Below are 20,304 nucleotides of genomic sequence, written 5' to 3'. Positions count from 1 at the left end.
AAAGGCTTGATATCAGAGATGCTGTCTAAGAAAAGGAGGCAAGATTTATAAATGGCTTGAATGTGTGGGTGCAATGAGAAGACCAAGTGAAAACTGACACCTGAATGACTGGGGTGATGATAGAATTGACCATGGTGTTAGAGAGTGGGAGCAGAGGAAGGACTTGGGGGGAAAGGCCAAGAGCTCAGTTTTGGTTACGTTGAGCTTAAGATGCCAACTTGACATCCACAAAGAGATGTCAGAAAGACAGACCAAGATACTACATTGGATGAAGGGAGATAACTTATCAATAGAGGGGTAGATTTGTGAATCATCAGCATAATGACGGTAGTAAAAACCATGCATGTGCACTTTGGTGGCTATTGCATACTTACCGAGCTAGATAAAGAGCAATGGAGCCAGCCTAAGCAAAGGAGTCAAAGTGGGTTTCTGGAATGAGAAAGTGAAGAGGGGAGGCATCCTTGAATAGGTGTCAGAAGGAGTTCCTCTGGGAGGAGCCAGCCATCAGATTGGTGATGGCAAAAGGATCTCTGACATTGGGAAGAAGCCAGCCAGTAGATGTTTTGGGGTTCTGATGGCACAATAAATCCTTCATGTCATTTTTCAGTATGTACTTACAATAAAGGTATTTTTATTTCTGATCATGACACAGATATACTGCCTGGAGTCATCATAATATCTTGTTCTGTGATCCTCTTAGATTTCACAGACTAAGTAGGTTTTGGCTCACTACTTGAATGATAGACTCCAAGAAACTCCTTGATACCGCAAGAAGTAACTCAGGTACTGCAACTCCTCAGTACTGCATGAATCAGTAGGTGGCACTTTGGTTGACTACTGGCTCAAAACAATACTCCAGCATTGTGGTAATGGAGCCCTTTGCCGCTAGAGTATTGTTTTGACCCAGAAGTAAACCAAAGTACCACCTACTGAATCATGAGCTACACTCAAAACCAAAGACTAGCGCTAAATAAAAACCAGAATTTCTGTCCTGTAAGAAATTCTAATATTTCAATGTTTGTTTCTGTGTCAAATCAGGACAAAAAAATTGAAATATCCAAATCTTTGAAAGAAAAGTTCCAAAGATTTAGATTTTGAGATGGCAAAATTATTTGTTTTGACAAGTTCATTGAAACTAAATGCTTTATTTTGAGTCTTTTGGACAACTGCATCTGCCTGTGGTGCTGCATTTCCTTCTGGGAGTTGTATTTTGGGTGCCTCATGCTTTCATTTTCCCTTATCAACTGGACTGCATCTCCCATGATGCATCCACAGTCACATGACTCCCAGGATGCACCACACAGTTGGATCAAAAGAGAAACTATGGTGCGTCAAGAGAGATGAAGTCCAGCCCCAGACTCTAGCCTTTAAGACAGAATGAAGCATGAAGCACTGGAGTAGCACAGGCAGATGTAGTTGAACACTAAACTGACTCAAAACAAAATCTTTTAGTTCAGTTCAACAAACTGAAATGTTTTGATCTGGGTTGAACCAACCTGAAATAAAATGCATTTTCCACTGAAAAATCATTTTGACTGAAAACTCCTGACCAAATTCACCCAGGATCCTAGCCACTTGTGATGTAGAAAGAAAATGTTAAGCCTGGTATTCTGGACAAATTCCAACCTGTACAACTGCATGCAATCTACCTAAAGTCCCCCTGCAGTTTCATTTGGAAAAAAATATTAGTCTTTACTTCCTGTTCTAAACTTCTTTTGAAGCATTACTGTTAAAAAACAATCTCTTTCAAGTTAGGGGTAGATGTAATGATCTTTGCATATTAATTGAAGTTTGTAAAGTAGTATTCTTTGGAAATAGAGATATGAATCATTTTTAATACTCCTGTGTAGTACTTGGTAAATCATTTGTAAGGTGTTACTTAATTTAAGAATTGAATGTGTCCTGATTGTTTTTATATTGTTAACTACTTAGCATCTATGCTTGTGATCTTGATCTAAAAACTATTTTTTTAATTAGTTACAGAGGTTATGATTGTCGGAGTAATCTATTTTACACTCAGACTGGTGAAATTGTATACCATGTTGCAGCAGTGGGCGTAGTATACAATCGGCAGCAGAACACACAGCGCTTTTATCTGGGTCATGATGATGACATTCTTTGCCTTGCTATTCATCCCTTAAAGGACTACGTGGCAACAGGCCAGGTAGGATAAATGTTTATATGCATTAGAAATTTGAAGTTACAGTACTTTAGTGAATTTACACATGCATATTTAGGATTTTGCAGTCTACAAATATGCAGGTAAATTTTTGAAATTGTGTTGGGGACAGAGAGAGGTCTAAAAATTGAGAACCTCAGCTTTTTTCTAGGGCTGTCAAGTGATTAAAAAAATTAATTGTGATTAATCACACTGGTAAACAATAATAGAATACCATTTATTTAAAATTTTTTGGATATTTTCTACATTTTCAAATATATTGATTTCAGTTACACAACACCATACATAGAGTACAGTGCTCTCTATATTTGCACTGTAAAAAACAAAAGAAATAGTATATTTCAATTCACCTAATACAAGTACTGTAGTGCAATCGCTTTGTCATGAAAGTTGAACTTGCAAATGTAGAATTATGTACAAAAAATAACTGCATTCAAAAATAAAACAATGTAAAACTTTGGAGCCTACAAGTCCACTCAGTCCTACTTCTTGTTCAGCCAATCATTCAGACAAACAAGTTTGGTTACAATTTGCACAAGATAATGCTGCCCACGTCTTGTTTACAATGTCAACTGAAAGTGAGAACAGGTGTTCGCATGGCACTGTCGTAGCTGGCATACAAGATATTTACATGCCAGATGCGCTAAAGATTCATATGTCCCTTCATGCTTCAACCACCATTCGAGAAGACATGCGTCCATGCTGATGGTGGGTTCTGCTCGATAACGATCCAAAGCAGAGAGGACCAACGCATGTTCATTTTCATCATTTGAGTCAGATTCCAACAGCAGAAGGTTGATTTTCTTTCTTGGTGGTTCGGGTTCTGTAGTTTCTGCATGGGAGTGTTGTTCTTTTAAGACTTCTGAAAGCATGCTCTACTCCTCATCCTGCTCAGATTTTGGAAGGCACTTAAGATTCTTAAGCGTTGGGTTGAGTGCTGTATCCTTAGAAATCTCACATTTGACAAAACGCAAAGACAGTACCAATCTGCTGTGAAAGTGTTCTTAAAACGAACATATACTAGGTCATCATCTGAGACTGCTATAACATGAAGTATATAGCAGAATGTGGGTAAAACAGAACGGAGGCATACAGTTCTTCCCCAAGGAGTTCAGTCACCAATTTAATTAACGCATTATTTTTTTAAAGAGCATCATCAACATGGAAGCATGTCCTCTGGAATGGTGGCCGAAGCATGAAGGGGCATATGAATGTTGAGCATATCTGGCACATAAATACCTTGCAATGCCAGCTACAAAAGTGCCATGCAAACACCTGTTCTCACTTTCAGGTGACACTGTAAATATGAAGTAGTGAGCAGGCCCCTGTAAATGTAAACAAACTTGTTTGTCTTAGCAATTGGCTGAACAAGAAGTAGGATTGAATGGACTTGTAGGCTCTAAAGTTTTACATTGTTTTGTTTCTGAGTGCAGTTTTGTAACAAAAAATCTACATTTGTAAGTTACACTGTCACGATAAAGAGATTGTACTACAGTTTACTTGTATGAAGTGAATTGAAAAATACTCTTTCTTTTGTTTATCATTTTTACAGTTCAAATATTTGTAATAAAAATAACATAAAGTGAGCACTGTACACTTTTTCTATTCTGTGTTGTAATAGAAATCAGTATATTTGAAAATGTTGAAAAACATCCAAAAATATGTAATTCATTTCAATTGGTATTCTGTTGTTTAACAGTGCGATTAATCGCGATTAATTTTTTTAATCGCAGTTACTTTTTTTAATTAATCACGAGTTAACTGCGATTAATCCACAGCCCTACTTCTTTCCAGTTAGATATATTTCATCAATTTTGGCAACTGAGTGAGTTTATAACTGATTAACTCTCAAATGAGCATGAATACATTTACATTTTTATTTTATTTTTTAAAAATCAACATTATATTGTGTTGCCACTGTAAGATAACATATAGAAAAAAACTGAATACAAATAACATTTTTACAATGTTAAAGGTAGCTGCCAAAAGCAAATTTTCTCATACTCTGGATTTCCAGTTTAGACTGTTTTATATTATCATCTGTCTGAATTCTTTATGTATGCTCAAAATCTCAGTGCTGTTATTGTTTACAATAAGATGCTATTTTATCAATCTACAGACAGTACATACCTTTAGTACTTTTCACAGGCATCCTTTTCTGATAAACATCTTTTTTCAAATGCTTTGTTCTCACGTCAAGAATTTATGGCTTGATCTTGAGAGAATATTTTGAGTTTTAATTAGTGAACTCAGAGTCTAAGAAACTGTTGGTATAGATAAAGACAAATGATTATTAACTAGACAGCTCACCAAATTCTCAGTAAAGAATTTACCCTTACATTGGTAATACTTTTTGTCCAGAATTTACAAATATGTTTGAGATTAATGCAAACAATTTGGCCTAGTCAGAGATTTTTGATTATACAGTAAACCGCTTTGTTTTATATAGTACACGTTTTTAAAGGTGAAAATATTTGAATAAAAATGTACCTAAGATATAGTAGATTCTAAAATATGTATTAAAACAACGTTAAGATTGTAAAGTCAGGCACTAAATTAAGAAATGTTATAATTAAGGTTGCCCATAAAATGTTGATTCAGCCCCCCCCCCCGGTATGCGCATTAGGATAAGCTTGCCTGACATCATGTAGTAAATATGTGGCAGAACCAAGTAGAACCCTAGGGACCAGTCTGGTGCCTTAAACCAGATTGGAATGCCCTTTGTCTTTCTGCAGCTGTCTGCCTCGTTCACTGCCATTTTGTGTATTGAATGAGGCACAGATGAAGTGAGCTGTAGCTCACGAAAGCTCATGCTCAAATAAATTGGTTAGTCTCTAAGGTGCCACAAGTACTCCTTTTCTTTTTGCGAATACAGACTAACACGGCTGTTCCTCTGAAACCTGTAGAACAAATAGTAAGTGATCAGATAACTAAAGACTAGTAATGCCTGCATGCTCAACATAGCTAAAGGAAAATATTCTTGACACCAAGAGACTATTATCCTAAATTTGAGTCATCTGCATTGCTGCAAACTTACTGAAAGTAATAGAATTGCATAGGTATCACATAATTTGACCTGCAAAACCTTTATTACTGGTAATGATGCATGAAAAGGAAAGAAGTTATGTTGGCTCTCGAGCGTAGAGTAGTTTACAAGCTAGTAGTTTTATTTGTAAACTGAAAACAACTGACATAGAAATAACTGAGACAATAAACATGCAACCCTCCCACAATATACTCTTTTCAGTGTAGAATTCCATTATAAGGTTAGTTAATTGTAGGTAATTTTTTCAAGTTCTTCCTTAGGGCCAGCCATGGGAGTGACAGGTGCGAGGCAGGAGGGAGAATTTTCATGTTGATACTTTAGGACTACAATAATATTTGGTATTTTTATAGACAAGGTGGGAGGGAGAAGTACATCATCACTTTAATTTTTTCAGTTTATTTACTGATGTAATTAAAATTTTAAGGTAAAATTATTATTTTGAGCAAAAATACAAAATATGATACAAAAGAATGCCTAAAATCCTTTATATTTTAGGTTGGTCGAGATTCCTCAATACACATTTGGGATACAGAGACAATCAAACCACTGTCAGTATTAAAGGGCTATCACCAGTATGGCGTTTGTGCTGTTGATTTTTCAGGTAAAATATATTAAAAATATATATATATATATATACATATTTCATCTTGCTTTTTTGTTTGAAGGTATACTGCAAGTCAATTTGTAAGTGTGATCTCCTCTTCGTGCTTAGATATGGACCACGTTCAAGTTTTGCGGTTAAAAATGCTTTCTAGTGATCACCCTGAAATGACACACATTCTCTAATAATAAATATTCTCTGTAGGAAGCTACTGTTCAATTTCACACATCTGGAATGAGATCAAAGAGCATGTTCTCCAAATCAAAAGAGCTGGAATGAATCACTTTAATAATAACTAGTCCTTTCCTTGTCACAAGCAGTGCCACAAATCCTAGGCCTTGTTTGCACTACTAAGTTTTGTTGATAAAAGTGATGTCAGTACTCAAAAATCGGCTTAATAAAAATTGGAATGTCATGTTCATACTTGCTCTCTTTGTCGGCAGAGCGTGCCCACAATTTGGGCACTATCATCGACAGTGTGAACAATGCACTGTGGGTACCTATCCCACAGTTCAGTTTGGCACCTTCTGTCGCTAGGTGTTGTGGGATGGCAGAGCGGATCGCGGCGCATCTTGGGACCAGGCTCAATGTCCTATAATGCATTGCTTTCAGTCCCAGGACTCCATGGGCTTCCGACTTTCTTTTGTGGCATTTTTCAACAGCCTTCTTTGCTGTGCACCCCAGCATCTTTGTGAGAAAGGATGAATTCTGCAGTGCTATCCTATGCTCTGTTAACTGTCATGAAGACATCACGGATGGCAATGCAGTTAATCACGAAGTTCCTAAGTGAAGAAGATTCCCAGTCGCCTGACATGCTGTGGGATGTGGATAGGAGCAACTTTAGATTGCTTTTGGCATTCACAGAACAGCTACAGAGAGTGGACTGTCGTTTTTGGGCTGATGAAACAAGCACTAAATGGTGGGATCATATTATCGTGCAGGTCTGGGATGACAAGCAATGGCTACAGAGCTTTCGGATTCGGAAAGCCACCTTCCTGGAACTCTGTGAAGAGCTCGCCCCAGCACTGCGGCAAAAGGACACCAGAATGAGAGCTGCCCTATTGGTAGAGAAGTTTGTGGCAATCGATATGTGGAAGCTGGCAACTCTAGACTGCAGCCGGTCAGTTGCAAATCAGTTTGGAGTTGGGAAGTCGACTATTGGGGCTGCGTTAATGCAAGTGTGCAGGGCAATTAATTGCATCCTGCTATGAAGAACTGTGACTCTGGGAAACTTGTGTGAAATAGTGGATGGCTTTGCAGAAATGGGTTTCCCTAACTGTGAACAAAAAAATTTCAAAAACAGATTCTAATGAGAAACTGCAGAACTGGAATTAATTTGCAAACTGGACACCATCAAATTAGGCTTGAACAAAGACTGGAAGTGGATGGGTCATTACACAAACTAAAAACTATTTCCTGATGCTAATTTTTCCCCCTACTGTTACTTACACCTTCTTGTCAACTGTTTTGAAATGGGCCATCCTGATTATCACTACAAAAGTTTTTTTTCTCCTGCTGATAATAGCCCACCTTAATTGATTTATCTCATTAGAGTTGGTATGGCAATCCCCATCTTTTCATGTTCTCTGTGTGTGTGTATATATATATATATATATCTTCCTACTGTATTTTCCATTCCATGCATCTGATGAAGTGGGTTTTAGCCCACAAAAGCTTATGCCCAAATAAATTTGTTAGTCTCTAAGATGCCACAAGTACTCCTCGTTCACATTACATGTAGTTTTCCTAGGAAGTAACAGTGGCATTTGGGGCTTTACATTCCAGCAAGCACATGAATAAACTGCCTGGATATGTGTTGGCAGTGCCTGCTTTCTCAGTTTGTAGAAAACAAACAAAGATGAGTTACCATTCAAAAACTTTGTTGTTATTGCACAAGAAACAGCACACAGAAACACACAAACACACAAAGATACTTGGTGGGAAAGGAGGTACCAGGAAAGGGCAGACTTTCAGAGCTGTGTGGAGGTCCAGCTATCATTACGAAAGTTGTCTGAAGGGGTGGAGTGAAGAGGAAACCTAGAAGTCCAAGAAAGTGGAAAGGACTGTGCAGGCGGAGTTTTGGGGTAGGGGACATGGAAAAGAATTCTGAATGTGCTGCAGGGGAGGGCAGGCATGGATCCGCTCAGTCTGCAGCATTATTAAGGACTTCAGCGTTTGCGTTTGCTCCTCCATTACTTGAATCACCTGCTCAGTAGTGTCCTTAACAAACTCCTGATTTCCTTTTCTCTCCTGCCTTTCGGCTTCCCAGTAGTCCTTGCATTCCCTTTTCTCTGCATTGGAGGAGTGCAGTACCTGCTAGAACATGTCTTCTTTGCTCTTTCTTGGGCGCTTTCTTATGTGGCAGAGACGCTTGGCCAGTGTGTGTGGGGTGTTTCTGAAGGCCACATCTGCCGAAGCACAAGGAACAATGCACAGAAGCATCATTGTTAAATTCACTCACGGCATTGAAACATTTCAGTAAAATACACCCTTTGCAACATAACAATCACTTTCTCACTGACCCTTGGCAAGCACACATCTCTGCGAACACCCAAAGCATGGTGAGTGTTGATGAGGGGAAGGGGGCTCTGTATGGGGAAAAGAGCACTCACTCTGCAAGGGTTGTGATGCAGCTAACTAGGGAAAAAATTCTAAAATTCTCCCACACTTTTCCACAAGCAAGGGTCAATCTAGAAGACATCTCACTGCTAAGGGTAAGAAGGGAAATGAAGGTACATCTACTACATTCTTTTGGCTTCCACCCTGCTCCCCATGCTGCTCGCTAGTGTGCTGCTTTGGTCCCCGCACAAATAATTGCCGAATGGCGCAGGAAAGTTTCCTACAATGGGGGAAGGAATAAAGCTGCTCTGACCTGGAACCTTCAGCAGAGAATTACCGAGTACCTCCAGGAAACTTTCCTGGAGATCTCTCTGGAGGATTCCCATGAGATCTCAATGTGCATCAACATCCTGTTCTGCTGTACTGATTAGCTACACAGGGAAATGTCCAGCTCACAGAAACACAGACAGCCTTAAACATTTCTATACCCTGAACTCTCCTCCACAGTACACAAACCACAGCCACTTACCAGGTGTCTCCTCTCCTGCTTCTTGCTCACTGGAGAGTAACCGCTGAGACTGGCTAGACACCTCTGGAGTGGTGAACAGTTCCTGGCTGCCTGCCCCACCGGGCGACCCCGCCGGGAACTCCACATCATCTAATCAGTGACTTCGTCCTCCAGGTTAGATCCTCTTTCCACCACCTCCCGGCCCGCCGAAGTATCCACAGGGCTTGGCAGTGGAGGTGGGGTCGCCTCCGAGGATAGTGTCCACCTCCTTATAGAATTTCAGGTCTTAGGTGCAGCACTGGAGCAACGGTTTCCCTCCCTCACCTTTTTGGTACGCCTGCCTCAGCTACCTTATCTTTGCTCTGCACTTCAGAATGTCCTGATCGTAGCTCTTTTCACACAAGCCTCGAGGAATGTGCCCGTATGTATCCCAATTCCTACGGCTCAAGCACAGCTGTGACTGTACAGGTTCCTCTCTCCATATTCTAAGGGGTGGGGCAGATGGTTGTTTACCTGGCTGCAGGGCAGTGGAGTTCAAACTGCTGACCAGAGCAGTCACAGTGGGCAATGTGGGACACCTCCTGGAGGCCAATTAAAGCAATAAAATCAGGTGTAGTGTCTACACTGGCACTTTGTCGACAAAAATTTAGAGGAAAAAGATTTATGTCTCTCGGGGTGGTTGTATTTTGTCACCAAAACGGAGCATTTTTGCCAACAAAAGTTGCATCACATTCACTGTTTTGTTGACAAAAGCTGCCTTTTGTTGACAAACCTTGGTAGTGTAGACAAGGCCTTAAACAATGAGTCTGCAATGCCTCCTTGGAACTTTAGAGGAAGACCAATCCTGAGAGCCACTGCTACAGGCTAGGCTCTGCCAGTAAAGGACCTTCAATGTTGTTCTTCCTCTAAAAACTGTCAGAAGGACAAAACTTTCTATGCGAGCATTCATGTCTTTTATTTTAATTCCCCAAAAATTTACTTCAGAAAATCCACTGCAAAGACTCCTTGAGGCTTCTAAAAGAATTTGGCGTCCCAAACTATTGTTTTTAATTGAGCCTTTGAAGAGTTTAAGCCTTTTAGTGCTGCTTTTGGAAGTTGTTATTAATGAATAATATACATTAAACACAAATCTTTAAATGTAAAATCTGTTTTTATTCATTTTTTCTCTTTACTAATTTTTCTTATCATGATGTTTCTTATCATGTTTTGGATTCTTTAGTATCTGCTCTGGGAAAATAAACATAAAACCTCTTTGGTAACCAAGTAATAAAATTAATCCATTCTTTGGCATTTCAGTTCATTCTTTAGGAGCAAAGTTGAGCTATCTCAAACTGCAATAAACAAAAATTATAAACTCTGATGTGAGACCATCAGCAAAAATCAGTTAGTTTTAATAAAATATTGAGCTCCTCCAGGTTCCAACAAAACACCTGTTTGCTTCTGCTAAAGATGAAATTCGTACAGAACAGTTTTTAAAATTTGCATTGTTTTGACTATTGTCTTCATGGCTAGAACTCTTTCTGTTTGTCAGTTCTCTGGCTTAATCAGTCATTGGGTAAATATTAGCAACATTGCATGTTAGCAGCTATTTTAACAGGTTGTATCTTAGAAAGATGAGTTGAAGGCTAGATTCTATCTTTTCTTGCACAGGAGGAAGTGCAGCAATTGACATACTGGACTAGACCACTGGCTCATCTAGTCCTGTATTCACTCTCTGATCGTGGCCGCTCTCACTGTTTCAGAGAGAGGTGCAGAACACCTCTTTTATCTGCTTCTTTCAGAGGTACTTCTGCACATTCTAATACAGGGCCTCTTTGTGTATATAATGTCCTTTCTCAGCCACTCTGCAAAGCCAGTACCCTCTGCATATTCATATTCTTCCTAAAGACCCTCTTATATCATGATGCATACAAGAAATGAACTGACCGACTATGCATAGTGTGTGAGCATTTTGAAATTATCTATTTAGCTTTTAAAAAACCAAAACAGTATATTATTTATCATACCCAGTTACCTCCATCTCTGTTTTATTTGTTTTTATTTGTTTGTGTGTTTGTTTTTTAATGCAAACTCTTGGAAAGTACATAGTACATGATGTTCACTGCCAGCAGAAAAATTAAACAATACTAATAATTCTGTAGTGGAAATTGATATGAGAGGCTAAAACTTTTTGAATTCTTCTAAGTTCTTGTCTTCAATTATAAATTGTGGCAATGAGTTCCATAGGCTAATCATACATTCTTATTTAACTCTATCATGTCCTCTTTTATTTGTTTCTTCTCTAAAATGAAGAAGCTCAGAGCTCCACCCTCATGGGTAATCTTGTACACTGTTTAACCCTTCCGGAACATATAACAGTTATGACAAGGAATCCAGAGGCTTTGCAAAGTAAATCCCTTAAACATATACACACATTTTATTCATAGAGAAAGCATCCAGACTTACAGATCCATGCAAAAATAACAAAATCTGCACAGAATAACTGTCCCTTCAGTGTCCTCACCACTAAAAGAGCCCATTTGGGTTTTAGTCAGTCTTTGCAGGGTCCCCAGACTCTCCTCACCTCCTGGTAAACCTCCAGGTCCATTTCTCTGCCCCTGCAACAAGCTCTCCTTAGTTTGTTCAGGTCTAGCAGTCAAAAGATTCCCTCTAGCTCAGAATGCATGTCTCTGTTTCCTGAAACCTTCCAGAGTTTGAGTTTTTAAAAGCCAGTTCTTATACTTTGTTACTTTATTTCTCCTTTACTGCTGGGGTATTTCCACTGATCCAACAAGGGCCCCAGACAACCTGGGAAGAAGAGCCAGTTTTCTTCATCTTGGCCAATCTGTTTAGCATATCCATTATATTGCCAAGGCAAAGTCATTCCATATTAATGATTTTTTGGATTGTCTTGTAGTTGTTTCCAGATGTGACAGCCTCCCTGTTAGCAAATGGCTAATTTTGTACACATTGAGAATTAGAGTTATACATAGAGTTCATAAAACCAGTCAAAATTCATGAGATATACATAGATTTCCCAAACCATCACAACGAGCAACAAGTCCAATAAGCAGATGGTGAAGAACTTGTTATTCTTTTTCGAGTGCTCGTTCATGCGATTCCATTCTAAGTGCGTGCTTGCCCACATGCACAGTTGTCGGAATTTTTTGCCTTAGCGGTATCCATAGGGCCGGCTCTGGCGCCCTCTAGAGTGCTGTGCTCATATACCGGTATATGAGGTGCCACTGGCCCTACGCCTTCTCAATTCCTTCTTATCGCCCATGATGATTGGTCGGAGCGCCTTCCTCTTGCCTCGCAGGTGGATAGTGGTTTCTAACAGCCTATTGACTGTCTCTTTCTATATAGTTGTTAGTACTTAGTTAGTGATTAAGTGTTAAGTGTTAGTGAGTTAGAGTTCCAGCAGGGACTTTGCCCCGAAGCGGGGCATGCCCTGGTCTCTGGGCTTCAAACCCTGTTCAACTTGCAACAGGCCTATGCCTGTTAGTGACCCCCATAGCAGCTGCTTAAAGTGCTGCTTAAAGTGCTTCACACATAAAGGAGAAGTGCAGAATCTGTGAGAACTTTCGGCCCAGGACTCAAAAAGAGCGGGACATTTGCCTAAAGGCCCTCCTCATGAAGGCTGCACTTCGCCTAGTGTCGGAACCCTCCCACTCCTGAGTGCCCCGCTAGCTCCGAGTTCTGCCCGACACCATTTCCCCTCGCTGGTACCCAAGAAACGCCAGAAAAATGAGCGTGGCTCCTTGGCACAGAGTAAAGAGGGGAAGAGGGAGTTGGGCAAAGGACCAATTTCAGGCCTCACGGTCACCCTGGAGCTCCAAGGGGACATCTCTCCAGCTGGACACCCCCAGCCCGTCCAGGGATCCACCTCCGACTCCTGGGCATGGTTGGGGACCCCAGCACCTCTTAGTGTCTTTGATGCCCAAGACCTTCCAGGTGGCTAGGGACCTAATCACCCTTCTGGTACTGCCCACGCTGTGTCCTGCAACAGATTCGACTAAGGCTCCCCAATCCAAGGGCAAGCCAACCATGGAACTACTTCTAAGGGCAGTGGGGTATCGTCAGTCCCCAGAGCAGAAGCGTCCATTCCCCGACTCTGCAACCACGACTCCCAGCTCTGGAACCTCGGTCTCCGGCTAGATGGCCCAGATCCCCGGCACTGTGCCCGCGGTCTCCTGCATCAAGGCACCGGTCTCTGAATTCCTGGTACCGACCCACCTCCCATCAGCTGACACCCCAGCATAGGTCTCAGTCCCCTAGATGGTCTTCAATACATCAGTCTCCGCCGGTGCGAGACCACTCGCTGCCACAGCACTGGTCCCTGTCTCCCCAGCACCGTTCCCCAGAGAGGCATTTGTCACTGACTTCCAGGCACTGGTCCTCCACTCTTAGAGTGAGCCGCCAGATGCAAGCCTCTCAGCCCCACCTTGGTCTTAGAATCATAGAATATCAGGGTTGGAAGGGACTTCAGGAGGTCATCTAGTCCAACCCCTTGCTCAAAGCAGGACCAATCCCCAACTAAATCATCCCAACCAGGGCTTTGTCAAGCCTGACCTTAAAAACCTCTAAGGAAGGAGATTCCACCACCTCCCTAGATAACGCATTCCAGTGTTTCACCACCCTCCTAGTGAAAAAGTTTTTCCTAATATCCAACCTAAACCTCCTACACTTCAACTTGAAACCATTACTCCTTATTCTGTCATCTGCTACCACTGAGAACAGTCTAGATCCATCCTCTTTGGAACCCCCTTTCAGGTAGTTAAAAGCAGCTATCAAATCCCCCCTCATTCTTCTCTTCCGCAGACTAAACAATCCCAGTTCCCTCAGCCTCTCCTTATAGATCATGTGCTGCAGCCCCATAATCATTTTTGTTGCCCTCCACTGGACTCTTTCCAATTTTTCCACATCCTTCTTGTAGTGTGGGGCCCAAACTGGACACAGTACTCCAGATGAAGCCTCACCAACGCCGAATAGAGGGGAACAATCATGTCCCTCGATCTGCTGGCAATGCTCCTACTTAAACAACCCAAAATGCTATTAGCCTTCTTGGCAACAAGGGCACACTGTTGATTCATGTCCAGCTTCTCGTCCACTGTAACCCCTAGGTCTTTTTCTGTAGAATCACTACCTAGCCATTCGGTCCCTAGTCTGTAGCAGTGCATGGGGTTCTTCCGTTCTAAGTGCAGGACTCTGCACTTGTCCTTGTTGAACCTCATCAGATTTCTTTTGGCCCAATCCTCTAATTTTTCTGGGTCCCTCTGTATCCTATCCCTACCCTCCAGCATATTTACCACTCCTCCCAGTTTAGTGTCATCTGTAAACTTGCTGAGGGTGCAGTCCATGCCATCCTCCAGATCATTAATGAAGATATTGAACAAAACCAGCCCCAGGACCAACCTTGGGGCACTCCGCTTGATACTGGCTGCCAACTAGACATGGAGCCATTGATCACTACCCATTGAGCCTGACGATCTACGTAGCTTTCTATCCACCTTATAGTCCATTTATCCAGTCCATACTTCTTTAACTTGCTGGCAAGAATACTGTGAGAGACCGTATCAAAAGCTTTGCTAAAGTCAAGGAATAACATGTCCACTCCTTTCCCCTCATCCACAGAGCCAGTTATCTCGTCATAGAAGGCAAATAGATTAGTCAGGCATGACTTGCCCTTGGTGAATCCATGCTGACTGTTCCTGATCACTTTTCTCTCCTCTAAGTGCTTCAGAATTGATTCCTTGAGGACGTGCTCCATGATTTTTCCAGGGACTGAGGTGAGGCTGACTGGCCTGTAGTTCCCAGGATCCTCCTTCTTCCCTTCTTTAAAGATGGGCACTACATTAGCCTTTTTCCAGTCATCCGGGACTTCCCCTGATCGCCATGAGTTTTTAAAGATAATGGCCAATAGCTCTGCAATTACATCCGCCAACTCCTTTAGCACTCTTGGATGCAGTGCATCCGGCCCCATGGACTTGTGGTCATCCAGCTTTTCTAAATAATCCTGAACCACTTCTTTCTCCACAGAGGGCTGGTTACCTCCTCCCCATACTGTGCTGCCCAGTGCAGTAATCTGGGAGCTGACCTTGTTCAGGAAGACAGAGGCAAAAAAAGCATTGAGTACATTAGCTTTTTCCACATTCTCTGTCACTAGGTTGCCTCCCCCATTAGTAAGGGGCCCATACTTTCCTTGACCACCTTCTTCTTGCTAACATACCTGAAGAAACCCTTCTTGTTGCTCTTAACATCCTTTGCTTGCTGCAACTCCAAGTGTGATTTGGCCTTCCTGATTTCACTCCTGCATGCCTGAGCAATATTTTTATACTCCTCCCTGGTCATTTGTCCAATCTTCCACTTCTTGTAAGTTTCTATTTTGTGTTTAAGATCAGCAAGGATTTCACAGTTAAGCCAAGCTGGTCGCCTGTGATATTTAGTATTCTTTCTACACATCGGGTCGGTTTGTTCCTACAACCTCAACAAGGATTCTTTAAAATACAGCCAGCTCTCGTGGACTCCTTTCCCCCTCATGTTATTCTCCCAGGGGATCCTGCCCATCACTCCCTGAGGGAGTCAGTCTGCTTTTCTGAAGTACAGGGTCCATATTCTGGTCAAGAAGAGCTCTGCCCCTAGTTGGTTCCTCCAGCACTTGCACCAGGAAATTGTCCCCTACACTTTCCAAAAACTTCCTGGATTGTCTGTGCACCGCTGTATTGCTCTCCCAGCAGATATCTGGGTGATTGAAGTCCCCCATGAGAACCAGGGCCTGTGATCTCGTAACTTGTGTTAGTTGCCTGAAGAAAGCCTCGTCCACCTCATCCCCTGGTCTGGTGGTCTATAGCAGACTCCTACCACGACATCACCCTTGTTGCTCATACTTCTAAACTTAATCCAGAGACTCTCAAATTTTCCTGCAGTTTCATACTGGAGCTCTGAGCAGTCATACTGCTCTCTTACATACAATGCAACTCCCCCACCTTTTCTGCCTTGCCTGTCCTTCCTGAACAGTTTATATCCATCCATGACAGTACTCCATTCATGTGTGTTATCCCACCAAGTCTCTGTTACTCCAATCACACCATAATTCCTTGACTGAGCCAGGACTTCCAGTTCTCCCTGCTTGTTTCCCAGGCTTCTTGCATTTGTGTACAGGCACTTAAGATAACTCGCTGATCGTCCTGGTTTCTTAGTATGAGGCAGGAGTCCTCCCCTCTTGCGCTCTCCTGCTCGTGCTTCCTCATGGTATCTCACTGCCCCACTTATTTCAGGGCTTTGGTCTCCTTCCCCCGGTGAACCTAGTTTAAAGCTCTCCTCACTAGGTTAGCCAGCCTGCTTATGAAGATGCGTTTCCCTCTCTTCCTTAGGTGGAGCCCGTCTCTACCTAGCAATCCTTCTTCTTGGAACACCATCCCATGGTCAAAGAATCCAAAGCCTTCTGTCCAACGCTATCTGCGTAGCCAGGTCCCTGGAAGGTGACTGGTCTGAGGTGGGAGGTTAGCCCCTCACCAAGGAAGCACTGATCTCTTTCGGTTCCAGAGACCAGCGCAGCACTGGCTGTGGCTGCGTGGCAGCAGGGCCAATGGCCCTATTGGAACCCGTGGGGCATGCCAATGATTCTGGTGCCATATTCGCACAACTTCTCCCTGGCTGCTTTGGACAAGCAACCACCGGTACCGGGCTTGGAACACAGAGCAGACTCCAATGCAGGCGGGGTTGGAGGATCAGGTGCCAATGCCAAGGGAGCCCTCCCCAGTGGGGGAAAGTGCTCTGGCCCTGGTGCTGTCGTCATCAGAGGCCCCTCACACACCAGCCCTACTGATGACTTCAAAAAGCACCAAGCCCTGCTTAAAAGGGTGGCTTTTAACCAGGGCTTGGAAGCCAAGGAACTGGCAGAACAGTCAGATGCCCTTTTCGACATGCTAACAGCGGCAACCCTGGCACGGCTTGGGCTGCTGGTCCATGAGGGTGTTCTAAAGATGGCTAAGGTACTGTGACAAACCCCTTTATCCATTCCTCTCACCTCCAAACTGGCCGAAAGGAAATGTTATGTTCCTGCTCAGGGGTTTGAATATCTCTACACACCCCTTCTCTGGCTGTGGGACTTCTATGTGCAGCATGCCATTTATCTCTGTGGCCTCGCACCTTCCAGGTACCAGGAACGTGTTAGCGGATTGCCTCAGCAGGATCTTCTCATCTCGCCACAAGAGGTCACTCCATCCGGAAGTGGTCAGCTTGATCTTCCAGAGGTCTGGGACTCCTCAGGTGGACTTATTCACTTCCAGGCAGAACAGGAAGTACCCTATTTTCTGCTTGATTCACGGGAACGACAGAAGCTCTCTGTTCAATGCCTTCTTGCTCCCATGGTTGGGGGCGCTGCTATGCGCATTCAGCCAGTGCCTCTAATCCACAGAGTCCTCATGAAAATCAAGCAGGACAAGGTGATAATAATCCTAATAGCTCCTGTCTGGCCTCGCCAGCACTGGTTGGGCACATTGCTAATCCTCTCGATAGCAGCTCTGCTACAGCTTCCACTCAAGCTGGACTTGCTGTCCCAAGACCACGGATGCCTCCTGCACCTGAACCTGGTACCTCTGCACCTGGCGGCCTGGTTGCTGCATGGCTGAATGCGGAAGAACAAGCATGCTTGGCCTGCGTTCAACAGGTCCTCATAGGTAGCAGAAAGCCCTGGAAACAGTTCACATGTTGGGCTTTGGACCAGGGTTTTTGGCCTGACCAGGCCTCTCTCCAGTTGATCCTATACTATCTTCTTCATCACAAGCTCCAGGGCTTGTCTTTCTCAATTATCAAGGTCCACTTGGCAGCTATTTCAGCCTTCCACCCTCCAGCACAAGGCAGTTCGGTCTTTGCACATGACATGCAGGTTCAGTTTTTGAAAAGCCTGGAGCAGTTCTACCCTCAAGTCCGTGTCCCTGTCCCTCCTTGGGACCTGAACCTCATGCTGTCTAGGCTCACAGGTCCACCCTTCAAGCCATTAGCTTCTTGTTCCCTTCTGCTGCTTTCTTGGAAGGTCTCCTTTCTGGTAGTTATAACATCAGCCTGCAGGGTCTCCGAAATTAGAGTTCTCACCTCGGAACCGCTCTATATGGTGTTCTGTAAGGATAAGGTTCAACTGCAACTGCACCGAGCCTTCTTGCCCAAGTTAGTTTCACAGTTTCATACGAACCAGGACATATATTTACCGGTTTTCTTCCCGAAACCTCATAAGTCAGACAAGGAGTGCAGACTACACTCTCTTGATGTTAGGAGAGCGCTGGCTTTTTATATTGAAAGGATTAAACCATTCCAGAAGTCAACGCAGCTCTTTGTTGCAGTGGCAAACAGAATGAAGGGCCTCCCGATTTCTACACAGAGGATTTCATCATGGATCACTGCCTGCATCAAGTTTTGCTATGAGCAGGCAAAGGTACCCTCTTCGGCGATGGTAACTGCTCATTCTGCTACAGTGCAAGCCTCTTCAGCAGCCTCTTGGCCCAGGTGCCAATTTGAGATATCTGCAGGGTTGCTACTTGGTCATCCATTCATATGTTTGTGTTGCATTATTCAACCACCCAGCAGGCCTATGACAATGCCAGCTTTGGTAGAGCAGTGTTACAAGCCGCACAACTGTGAATTCCGAGTCCACTTCCAGGGATACTGCTTGAGAGTCACCTAGAATGGAATTGACATGAGCAAGCACTCGAAGAAGAAAAAAAGGTTACCTGCCTGTAGTAACTGTTCTTCGAGATATGTTGCTCATGTCCATTCCGTTACCTGCCCTCCTACCCCTCTGTTGGAGTTACCAGCAAGAAGGAACTGAGAGGGCATAGGCCCAGTGGTGCCTCACATACCAGCACATGAGTGCGCACTCCAAAGGGCGCCAGAGCCAGCCCTACGGATACCATTAAGGCAAAAAATTCCGACAGCTGTGCACGTGGACATGCACACACCTAGAATGGAATAGACATGAGCAACACATCTCGAAGAACAACAGTTGCGAAAGGTAGGTAACCATTTTTTACCGGGAAGTAGCAAATTTCACTTTTTAATGCACTTTATAAATCTTTAAGCTGAGGAAGCAATAGAAGCATCAGCTGTAATTCAAGGAGCTATTGGAGTGGGAAATAATATGGGCACATCTTGTGGTAATTGAACAAAATTAGCCATTTTCCTTTCTATGCAGGTCAAAAACATGCCTCCACAGGCCTACAAAACAAGTCATCTGGTTGTTTTAAATGTATATAAGAAAATATTAGACCTTTCTGATAATCTTTTAATAGCACGGGAGTTTGTTCAAAAATATGATTAATGACATGCTACATGCTGCTGCAGTTTCCACGGTAAACATCTGATGAAGTGAGCTGTAGCTCACGAAAGCTCATGCTCAAATAAATTGGTTAGTCTCTAAGGTGCCACAAGTACTCCTTTTCTTTTTACTTTGGAAATGTCTAACTAGTTATTAGATGATTAATGTAATACATTGTATCATTTGTGGATTAGTACAGGTTTTGGTTTGCATTCTTTCTGTATCAATATAATCTATTGAAATACTATCCTGAATGGCTGGCTACATTCAATTTACATTTTTTTTTATAAACAAGCAACCCTACCTATACTATACTTGTAGGCCTGTGCAGTGCAAGGTAGGTCTAATATGCTTCACATGCAGAACTCAAAAAACCCTTCCTGTAGACCTATAAAATATTAGATTGTATATTTTTGGTATTTACTGCTACTGCTGTCTGATGCCTTTGTGAAACTGCAATGTATGTAGTATTTTTTACATTCTAAGAATGAATCATTTAGTCAAGTATGAGGCATATTAAAGAACTAAGGAGATTTTATAATATACAACTGTTTTATTTTTCTTTGTGTAGTATAATCCAGTCTGGAAAACTGGCATCAATTTTGCTACCATTCTTCCCCTCCATCTCGCCAACTTTGATTTTGTGGTTGTGCATATTGCATTGTCTTTTGGAGGCATGTCATTAGTCTCTTGGGAATATGAATATTTGGATCACAACTTTGTAAGGAGTCATAGCCACAGACATCTCTGAGATACTTTGGTCACTGAGGCAGTAAAACAAAAACTCACTTCCTGTTCTTTCCATCTATCGTAACTTTCACTATTCTTTATTATGTTTTATTGTTTCTATGTACTGTACTTATACAGCCCCTCATCATCATAGTATCTAATTACCTTGTTTTATCAGTTAAAGTTTGTTTTATTAGTAGTTAGTTTTAATTAATATTATCACAGTTGTGTGAGCCTAACGATATTTAGGAGAATCTCTAGTTCTATTCTATGGCCTGTCACCTTTTTTTATTTGTCTGCTGTATGTCTCAGTTAGCCTTTTGTTCAGGCATGTGGTATTTGTGGACCAACAGATCAGTATGTTTGACAAGAAATCAGATCATTTTTGTTG

The 20,304-nt window shown here is 42.5% G+C and overlaps 1 protein-coding gene across 12 annotated transcripts in view; it reads left to right on the top strand.

Moving 5' to 3' along the window:
* EML5 (EMAP like 5) overlaps positions 1 to 20,304 on the top strand; it is a 294,529-nt gene that overhangs the window by 139,419 nt on the left and 134,806 nt on the right. For all 12 annotated transcript variants that reach the window (XM_073349378.1, XM_073349377.1, XM_073349376.1 and 9 more), the window contains exons 14-15: positions 1,978 to 2,164; positions 5,721 to 5,826. In XM_073349378.1, coding sequence (XP_073205479.1) covers positions 1,978 to 2,164; positions 5,721 to 5,826 — 293 coding nt within the window. The remainder of the gene's footprint in view (positions 1 to 1,977; positions 2,165 to 5,720; positions 5,827 to 20,304) is intronic.

This window comes from Lepidochelys kempii, chromosome 6 (genome assembly GCF_965140265.1).
Source record: "Lepidochelys kempii isolate rLepKem1 chromosome 6, rLepKem1.hap2, whole genome shotgun sequence".
Classification (NCBI taxonomy): domain Eukaryota; kingdom Metazoa; phylum Chordata; order Testudines; family Cheloniidae; genus Lepidochelys; species Lepidochelys kempii.
Note: the sequence above shows the minus strand (reverse complement) of the source record. Positions and strands in the feature narration are given on the sequence as shown.